Raw genomic sequence first — 10,987 nt, forward strand, 5'->3', positions numbered from 1 at the left:
ATTCCCTTTCCTCATTAATGATAAACCAGCAGCTAAAAGGGATTCACTGCTCTCCCCAGTTTCCCTGGCTGGCTCTGTACAGTATCTGCAAGTACCTAGTTTACTCTTTGTGTGTGGTAGCAAAGTAAAGCATCTACAGATAATGTCTTGGAACTATGGGAGCTGCATTTCAGAGCCCTTCTAAAATCTTGCCAGACCTTTCAGTTTTTTTGTTTTGTTTTGTGCAGAGCAATGTGTCTGACTATGACAAAACATGAACAGTAGATATTCCATTCAGAATATTGTCATGTGAAAGTAAAGCGCTTCAGAGTCTGCAAACTTCAAAGTCAAACATTGGTTGTTTTCTTGGTGTAATTAACCCTGTTTTGAAGGAAACCTGGCCTTCTAGCTATCATAGCCTTAGCTATCCACTTGCAACTTCAGAGAAATATGGGAAAGGACTCAGAAGAAGCATCAGAATATTGTTATAGTTATATGAAGTAGATAGAGCGATCCATGCATGAGTTGAATATGTCCATTTACCATATAGCTGTCTAGCTAGCAATGTAGGTCATGCATACATGTAGCAGAGTCCATTTGGTGGCAGCAAAGAATGTGAACCCACGGATGTTAAGGTGCATGTGTTAAGCTTACTAGCTGTCATTAGCTCACATACAAAGTGATGCTTTGCTAAAGAAAAAAAAAATATTTTAGAATTGTTGTTGCAGGCTGTTGAGATAGACTTGCTGTGTTTGTCCTAATTATTAGTCCTTTGGTTATATTTTTGTTAGCTAGCTAGCTTTCCTACACAACCAAGATGGCAGCCATTTTTTGTCTTGCTGGATAAACTAACATCATATGTGTACAGAGTTTTATATTCCGGGTAGCTTCTGTCCTTGAGGGAAAAAAAGTAAAAATAATATCTAAGCAGACAAATGGCAACAGTTATGGAATTGAATTGTTTTGTTACAGGTTTCTTCATAGGGAATGAGTGTAAAATGAAGTTATGGGACATTCTGACCATCTGTTTGTTGCTGCTGAACACCATTTCATCAAGTCCTATGCTCCAAAGCCTACAGTCAGCAAAGACATCTTACCTTCAGGAGCAACTTGGCTTTCCATCAGTGCTACTGGAAGAGCCTGAGTTTGTACTGGAGTCCAAAATCAAACCTGGCAGACTACAAGGGTCAACGACAAGTGAAAAAGAATGTGAGTGAATCTTCTCATATTGCCATAAAATACATAAAATACATGTTTACGATAGTGTGTGGACCAACAATTTCCGTTGAAGTGCACTCTCATAATGCTTAAGTACGAATCTTATATAAAGGTCACCTTCTTACAATGGGACAAAATCATTCCTACAATAAAGCTGTTTAACTCAGATTCATAAAATCTGCATATAAGTACCAGTTAAGGCTCACTAATAACATGTAACACTGAATGGAGTTGTGTTGAGCACTCTTTGTCTTAGAGTATATGTGGTTGAAGGCTCCAAGCCTTTAACATTAAAAAGTAGCAATGATATGGACAAACTTCGACAGATGGACAATTGAAAAACAAAACAGAGCCCTGCCTGATCTCACTCTGAATTGCTATAAAGATTGCAGGTAGGCATGTGATTGTCAAATGCAAGCTGCTTCAAGGTGGTGCTTCACAATAAGGGAATGAAGCTGATGACCTGTAAAATGATCATTAACTAAGCATACTTTGATGTGTCTTCATGGTACTCAAATGTAAAATTGTATATTTTTTGCTTCTCTTCACAAAATAGTTAATTAACCTTGAGTAGTATTGCACATGTACAGAAACTGGTAGTTGTTCTATCATGTGCAAAGTAAATATTTGTCATTAGAGGTGCAACGAATGGTTGACATAGTCTATGTAGTTGACTAAAATTGATGACCAAATTAGTTGCCAACAAATTTAATTGTCGATTAGTTTGTGACGTCATCGCGTGTGTTTTTCGTGCTGACTCGGAATGCTCAGACATGTAGCCTAAGATACGTTGCTTTACTGGAGTGACCAATAGAGATGGCAACACTTTCACGACAGGGTTTCCTCTAGGATTTTTTCTTGCCGGTCCGGTGTCGGGAAAGAATTTATTTTACCAGACAAATTTGAAACTTACCGGTCACGTTTCAATAACAGTCTATCTTACAAATGCAAATATAATGTACACCTAGGTTGACGAAAGAATGACAATGACCTCAAATCAGTCTGACTATTTAATGAACAGTAACGATTAAGTAAAACGAACAGTAACGATTGAGCAACACCTCAACATTAGCCACTAAAATGTAAGCTATGTTTTATATGAGCATTATTACTGGACATTTTGACCAGCAAGTTTTTAATTTGTTTTTTTGTTTTTTTTCCCCAATATAAATTCTACCCGGCAAAACCGGTAATTACTGTCTAACGGAAAACCTATGACCAAAGACCTCAAAAGTGTGGCAGCATTTCACTCTTAAATCTGTGAACTACAACATTTGCAAACCTGACCTTACCTGGCATGGGAGCACATCAGTTATGCTCGAGCATCTGAAGAGATGGCACGTTGGCTCTCTGAATGATGAAGACTCGTCTCGTTAAGTTAGCTAGTTAGCATAGCTATTGTTAATGTTAAAAGTTACTTCACGTCATGAGATGTAAGGTTTCCTATTTTGAAATACATGTTCTCTTGATCAATAAATTATTAATGACGCTGAACATACAGTGTAGCAAATAATAACCTATTATTCACAACGATCCTGTTCACATTCCTAATGCCCTTACTTGTTAAACCAGAGCCCATGTGCTATTTAGAAATTCTCTGCTTAAACGGTGCATCGTTGTCACGGCAACATTTATGGCTGGAGATACTGTTGCTGCCGAGTGCACAAGTTTAGAGAACACCAGAGAATTTGATACTTTCTAAATCGCGAAAAGATTTCTACAACTCATGTCTGTGTGTGCGTGCCAGATGTGGGTTGCATTCGAATGAATTCGAACGAGTTATGGGTTTGTTGGATCTCGTAATGCTACCATGGATGGCTTTCTTCAAACGAAGCAGACTTGTACTCCCCAGCAAGCAACTGTCCTCACTGAATTAGTCCTAGTAACCATTCATTAAAAGACATATTTTTGAATGAAGTTCTCATCTGCATTGTCTTTATTGTTAGCTAGCAAATGCCTAAAACAACCTCAAGCTAAATTTAAATGCCAATAGGTAAATGAGCCACTGAGTAATTGTGCGATTCATAATCCAAATAGTCGATTATTATCGATAATTATCGACTATCAAAATAGTCATTAGTTGCAGCCCTATTTATCATAGTAGTATCAGATTGTCATAATTTCAGACTGTGGTGACTCAAAATAAAACAAAAGTTTAGCTGTGTTGGAGAATCAAGCCAACAGGACTGTAGCAATAGTAAGTATTTACTTTTGGGGGACACTGTTGAAACTGAAATACTTCCTTTGAATACTTTGCAAACTCAGATCTCAACACAGATCAGAGTAAGATACTGTGCTATCTGTATGGAGACAATGCACTTAAGTGGCTAGCTAAGGTGATACAACCATTGAACTTGATTCCTTAGTGACATGTATGGACATGAGATATCAATACAAACATACAGTAAATATAATCATAACATTGTTAGTATGTTTAACTTTATCCTTAATAACTTTGTACTTGTTATAACATAGTTTTTGTTTTTTTTATTGCTGTCTTTCTAATTTAATAGTGCAAACTGAAATCATAATGTTTACAATGCTATTATGGTAGTCTTGCTGTTGTAATGTAGCTGTATGATATAAATAATACTGTACTTACACAAGCCTATTAGTAGCAACAATGGTGATCTACAGTTTGTCCACCACTGTTCTAGATTATATGCAAAGCTATCGAGCAGGAAAGGCTGAAGGAGTACTTCTCATTCAGTTTCCTTATGTTCAACATAATTTTACCTTTGGCCTGATCATTCCAAAGACCCCATTACCAATTAGCATCTGAAAAAAGCCCATGCATTGCTAGAACGAAAAAGTCAAAGTTCTCACTGTTATAGCAGCTGTGAGGCAGAAAACATCCATTTTTTCAAAAGAACTTCTGTTCTCTCCTCTCTTGTATGACTTGTAATCTTACAAGATTTCCCCATGAGCAATTGAAAGTTTTTTTCGACTTATTAATTTTCATTTCACAGTGCTTACATAATCTCAGGTCATTTCAGTTTGGGTTCTCTATTTCTTCAGTTCTCCAACTGAGAACTCCATTTCTCCATGGAGTATATGCTGCATCACATTTTACAAATGTGGTTATCAGCACTTCATTCTTGGTTTATTGTTTCTAATGACTGAGATCATTTTATTTTTGGAAGACTGGAGATCTAATGTCCATTTTACAGGCTTGTTGTCTTCAATCCTCGTGTTCTTTTAGTGTCATAATCCAAGCGAGTTAACTTCCCACAATTATATTTTGGTTTATCTATATCTGACTACAGCTCACTAGTTTCTCCATCTCTGCTGTTCTCTTCAGTTGTCATCTGTTCCTCTCTCTGAAATTGATAAACATAAACTCGACTAACTTTTTTCCACTGAACTGTTCCACTTGACTACATTCCAAAAATTGTCTAGTTTGTGAGGGCAAATCCATTCTGCATGACCTTGGAATGTGAGTATATGTTTTGGGTGTGTTTAACATCCTCCAAGATTATATCAATTAGGGATATGTGACTGTAGTCCTGTAGCTATTCTGCATTCTCTGATAAAGGAAAGAAAAATACCATCAAAAGAAACAAATGTTTCAGCCACAGAGAGTCAGAGAGAAGAAGGAGCATATGGTGCTTGAGATTTTCAGCCGACCGTAGTTTAACATGAGTTTAAACATATGAAGTAATAAAAATCAGAGAGGGTCTAAGTATCTTTATTGATTTGTTTGGGTGCATTGTGGAACTTTTAGTGCAAAAAACAGCTGTTGCCTGGTTGTGTGCAAAGGATGTTGTGGTGAGGCAAGCTTAATGTGTATACAATTTTGAAAATTGGCAAATCTTTTGGCAAAAATTGGCAAGTCAGGGTGAAAACAGGAAAAAGGAAAAAAAAAAAAAAGGATATGAGGCCAAGAAAAGTTTCTTTGATTTATTTTAATTGCTCTTTATCTTAATCATCTTACTTCATCTTCTCTCTCAGTTTTTTTCTTAATCCATTTCTTTTATTATTCCTTTTTTATTTTTTCAATTTGTTTTCATTGTATGTTTCTCAGATCCATTAGTCACTTCTTATGACACTGGTCATAGAAGCAAAGCCACTCACAGAAAGAGGGTTGTACCAGTTAGATGTACTGTCACTGAACGGGCAATTGAGTCATGTGCTTATATATGCGCTTGTTCTTCTTAATCTTTGACAGGCCACATAGAACGTTCTGGTATGACTTTTTACCCACTTTTTTCATAAAAGCTCCCAGTTTTTCCAATTTTATCCAATGGATTGTGCAACAAGAAACTTGAGATACTTCCAAGTGGGTGTGGATTCATGTCAAGTGAGGGCTGGTTTTGTCTATGAAATGAATAATGCACTGAATCTCAGAGCTCTGCTATTACAACACAGAGTGCTTCAGCTGAGAGGTACTTTGCAGGGTGCCACTGCGCAGCGCTCCTTTGCTTCTCAGGCTCTGGAGTGATTGCTTGGTGACATCATGGAAGGTCAGGTTGTGAGCCCCTCCTACAGGCTTTAGTTCATATGTATAGACTTTAGAATTGGCCCCATAATTCAATGAGATCTGACACAACAATACTTTAAATATCATTAATAGAAATATCTTTAAAAATTGGATGGTGTGGAAAAAATAGGACATTATGTTAGCCTGGTATATAGCATAACTGTTAGATAATTGTAGCTATTTATACATGTTTTAGTTATACCAACAAAACATTCGCTAGTCAGACTGCAAACAAATAATACTAAATGTTTTATGGTCAAATGCCTTTGCAAGTGCCTTTGTCAAATGTTTACCCGATACAATTGTTATTGTACAGGACAAAGTAATCTCAGCTCACTTGTCGATAGTATAGTCATTTTGTAAACCAGCCAGATACTGCACAAATCCATTTACCTTCCAAATACATTTATCAGACAGACAGTGTACAGTAATGTTATATGTATCAATATCACAACAGACAAAATAGCTAGCTGTGATGGTGAATATCTAGCAATGCATTGTAGTCATAAAGTACTACATTTTAGCCAGTTCTAATTAGAATTATTTCCTACATTCGTCTGTCAAAGCAATTCCTCAGTTGCTCCTCTGTGTTTGGTTTCAGAGGCCCATTTCAAGGCCCATCTTCATCGCACACATTTCTTTTGACAACAGCACAATAGCAAATAAATCTTGCGTGGCTAACCTGATGCTGCTCTAATGGCTCTGACAGGTGTGAGCCTGGCCAGATCATGTTTTCTGGCACCTGGCAGTGGGAAAGGTAACCTTGCCAAGGGAGGGCTCAGATTCTGAGTCTTCAGCCAGCTAGACATTACAGCTGTCCTGTTTAGATACAGTCCAGTTGAATGAAGCTATCGTTCCAAACAGACTCCCTCCCTCCAAAAGCATGAGCACATCTCTCCCTTTGATGTTTTCATGGCCGTAAATATTGTCATCGGTATCATTAGAAGAATTGATGTGAATATCATCCCTGAGTCGCAGCACACCAGAAGGTGCTATTCTCTTTGCAGAGGCTTTTCACACCATATGATGTGGTCAATGGGAGTGAGCTTGAAGAAATTGGATCGGATTGATCTCTTCCTTTAGTGAATGCATAAGACATCAAAGATCACTGAGAGATAATTTTTGTTTCAGTTGTGGATATTTTCTGTGCATATTAAGCATTTGAAGCATTTGGAACAAGGCAAAAGAGCAATTTTAATTGTAATTAAACAACACTTTGTATGTGGTTAAGTCTGTGTTCTGCTTCCACCCAAATTCTGATAAACTATTTCAATCAATGGACAGTCAATAATAGTTGAAAATGATGCGCTGATAACATTTTGTAGTGTTGGTGTGAAATTCACCAGCAAATTTTCACCTTTATCCTCTTACTCCGTTGACAGTCCCAGTTTATTTATCTGCTAAAAATGTAAAAACCTCAATGTCCTTGTACTGATACCAAAGAGATCAAGTATCTTAAGTATTTTTCTTAAATCTTCATCTCCATGTTTGTTACCTGGATCTTTGCCCTTTTCTACATTTTTGAAAGGGTCTATATCCTTCTCATAATACTTTCATAATCCATGTAATGTATTGAATAACATTGATCTGTATTTTGTACTATATATACAGTATATCCAGTGTGCTATTTTCCTTTCTACTGCATGGCATAATGTCTACAATTGGGACAGCTATTACATTTAAGTTATTGACCACACTTTCATTTCACACCTCCCATAAAAAATAATTCTGCCCAGATTGATTACCTGAGGATGCCTTTATTTCTCCATTTGGAAATAAGTAATACTGGAGCTGTGGCTCTTAAAGTGGTTTGGGGCAAGTTATGAGTATAGTTTCTAATGTGAGTCTTTCTTCTCATCGCTCTCACACAGATGACATAGCTGCTCAATATCCAGAGACATTAAAAGATGTTGTGGATTTCCTCAAAGCAGCCATTGGCAGACAGAGGAGGTCCTCTGAGCAGGACGATGGCTCCCAGAGACGGAAGGAGTGGAACAGATCAAGGGAAACAGCAAAGACAGGCGGCGGGCGAAAGAGGCGCAGAAGGAAGGGGAGACAGGGACAACCTGGAAGGGGTCGCAGGAAAAAAGGAAGGCAGCATGAGCTTGCCATGGGATTGGGGCACGGATGTCAGCTGAAACAGATCCACCTGAAGGTGATGGACCTGGGTCTAGGCTATCGGACACAAGAGGAGCTGATCTTCAAGTACTGTAGCGGCCCCTGTGTTGATGCAGAGACCAACTATGACAAGATCCTGAACACTCTCATCCGCAACAAGAAGCTGGACCAGGACGTGCCTTCCCGAACCTGCTGCCGCCCCATCGCCTTTGATGATGACCTTTCCTTCCTGGACGACAGCCTGGTGTATCACGTTCTCAAGAAGCATTCCGCCAAGAGGTGTGGCTGTGTCTGACTCCCTGCTAGAGGGAGAGAGAGTCAGATACAACAGAAGCAGTGAAGTACCTTTGTACAGGTGACACTGACAAGTGGACAGTTCCATGGGTTAAAAATGGTGTGAGGGTGGGGTAGAATCAAGACCAACACAATGAACCTCAACAGCAGAGAGGGTTCCCTCACACTGAGTATGACTGAGACCCAAACGGGATATGGGTGGATGGAGGTGCTTCCTGTGTTCCAGAGAACTAAAACTAGAGAATGTTCTCATGTATGAAGAATTACTATATATCAGTAAAATGTCACAGTGTAGGAGGAAGTAGCCTTTATTCAGTACTTCATAAAACACAACAATCTGCCCAGAGGCAGGGGTCATTGCTAAAATGTATTAACATTGAAATATATATTTGTTCGAGGAAGTATTTTCCTATTCTCACAATTGCTGATGAGCACAGTTTAAAAATATATAGAGCCTTTGTAGCTTATTTGGACATAATACATAGAACATACTGTTAACAACACAAGAGTTGTTGCTTCTGAATTCCCTTGGGAGGAATTGTGGAATTGTGTGCAAACTGTGGTCTACAGTACAGACAGCTGTGTTAATTGGCACTTCCTGCTTTTCACAGCTACCAGTCTTGGTTAACTAATGATGCTATGCATCTTCTCATATCTGTGATATTTTGAATTATATATGAAATATGTATTTATTTAAAAATTAACTTATTAAGATTGTTATTTATTACAGTCAGCATTACAATTTTTTATTATTTTAACTTTTAAGCATGGATGGTTCGAAAGTATAATGTGTTTATGGGTAAAAGCAGACTTTGCTGAAGTAGCTGAAGTCTTGGTGCAACCATGGAAATGTAGTTGTCAAAAGCTCAGCTCTTTCATAGGAAATATGCAACCTGTTTTCTCTAAAATTACATTTTGGGTACAAGTGGTAGCTGAAATATTAACAGGAACGTGTATACAGAATATTTTTATTTGTTTTATGGGTGGGCAAGGGGAAAATATTGAACTTGAAAATTTGATCAGTGACATGTTAACCAGCATTAGTATGTTGAAAAAAAAAAAAATAAATAAATTCTGTTCACAGCAAGAGGGACAAAAGGGGGCATTAATGTCACATACACCAGTTTACATACATACATACATACAGTTTAGTGATAATTCATTATTCTAAATTTCATTCATTATTCTAAATTCTAAATTGGTTACATTTAATCATTTCCAGTTGGTTTATGGTCCCTTCTTTCATGGATTATAGTGTATAGTGTGTTAGCATTTCTGTTAGTAACAACTGCCCATTTAGATCAGTATTTTTTTTTTCCAGATTTATCATTTATCATTTATCAAGACATTCCATTGCTGTTTGCCATTTCATATTATGAATTTTGTCAGTCTGGATTCACAGCCCTCATCAAAACTGGGAATATTATAACAGGCGTGTTTCCTCACCCAAACTGTAAGGTTTGGATTAACGGGCAGACCGTCTGCACTGCCAGTGTATTTCCTTGCCAGCTCTTCAAGTTTACTGTAAAATTTTGGCATCAATCTATCAAGCCTGAAAAGATGTTATTGTAAGCCTGGAACATGTAGGTTACATCATCTGGAGCTATATTTTCCACCCAGAGGTTGCTATGTAGCTTTGATGTTATGAAGCTTGGATTGTACGTTTGAGCCATACATTTATGCAATTATGTCCTACCAACCTTACATTTGAGTGCAGTGCCTTCATAGTGTACTGTGGTTTTTGCACTGCCTATCTCTAAATACAGTCGGTGGTGCTTTCATATACACTACACATCAATGATTTTTAAAATATTTACATATTTTTATATTTTAACGGGGCTTGTGTAAAGTTGGGTTTACGTGTTGGGTGATACATAAGATGAGGACCGCCATATTCTGGCCCCACACATCGCACCTAACAAAAGTAACATATGGCTGTATGTTGCAGGCATTCATCGTTTATCCAGTCAGGGAAAAATGCTGCACATTAGATGTACTGTCCACCTTCATCGCTCAGCATGCACCCTTACACCATAATAGTGGCTCAGATGCTGTGGCTTCTTGTGTGCATTGCGTTATCCACCACTATGTTCTTTTGCTGAGATATTTGCAGAGAAGCCTTTATATGTCGGCGATGCTGCTTTAGCACCTGAGGAAATGAAATACTGATGTTGTTCGCTGAAAAAAAATGGAATCCCTTCATATTTCACCTTGATTTGAAAATACGGGTAGGTTAAAAAATTGTCATCATTGCCCCACTGTTTTGTTTTTGTAAATTAAACATTTGAGACCAATGTTAGCATTTAATGCCTCTGTATGTTTCATACATTAAAATATATTTATTATATATTTAAGATTTTACCATATATTTACATGGTCCCGTCTATCACACATATTGACTCGTTGTGACAAGGAAATAGGTCAGCCAAAGGGAGAGCAAGGGTTATGAGAAAAATGTAAACTGTTCATTCAAAACAAGCTCTGTTCTGTAACAAGCATTAAGCTAGCAAAAGGCTTGTCTCATTTTTTATAGAGTTCTCTTCAGACCTTTTGATTGTATTTTTGTACAATTGATTTTATAATTCTTTTTTTACAGGATTAAACTTGTTCCATCCCTGCCAGGATGTGTGTAGTGGTTGATTCCACATGTGCTGTTGTACTGCATGTGCACATCATATTAACAAAGATGATGACTGTACTCTTACAATGCCTAAACCTACATGCCAGACTTCAGATTTCAGCAGTATTTCATAACTACTGTCTGTAGGAAGTCAACAAACATCCTATTCCATCATTTGCTACCTCACAACTGTCTGGGCTGGGCTGTATTAAACATTTTCTCAGACTCTAGATACAAGCAACAGGAAACAGGAAACACATCTACAATGTCATTTTCAA

At 37.6% G+C, this 10,987-nt stretch overlaps 1 protein-coding gene across 1 annotated transcript; it reads left to right on the top strand.

Annotated features, from left to right (window-relative positions):
- The first annotated feature begins 1,040 nt into the window (after positions 1–1,040).
- gdnfa (glial cell derived neurotrophic factor a) lies at positions 1,041–8,090 on the top strand. The gene is made up of 2 exons (XM_036528711.1): positions 1,041–1,188; positions 7,549–8,090. The coding sequence occupies exons 1-2, from the start codon at positions 1,041–1,043 to the stop codon at positions 8,088–8,090; spliced, it is 690 nt and encodes a 229-aa protein (XP_036384604.1).
- Positions 8,091–10,987: the final 2,897 nt, after the last annotated feature.

This window comes from Megalops cyprinoides, chromosome 5 (genome assembly GCF_013368585.1).
Source record: "Megalops cyprinoides isolate fMegCyp1 chromosome 5, fMegCyp1.pri, whole genome shotgun sequence".
NCBI lineage: Eukaryota > Metazoa > Chordata > Actinopteri > Elopiformes > Megalopidae > Megalops > Megalops cyprinoides.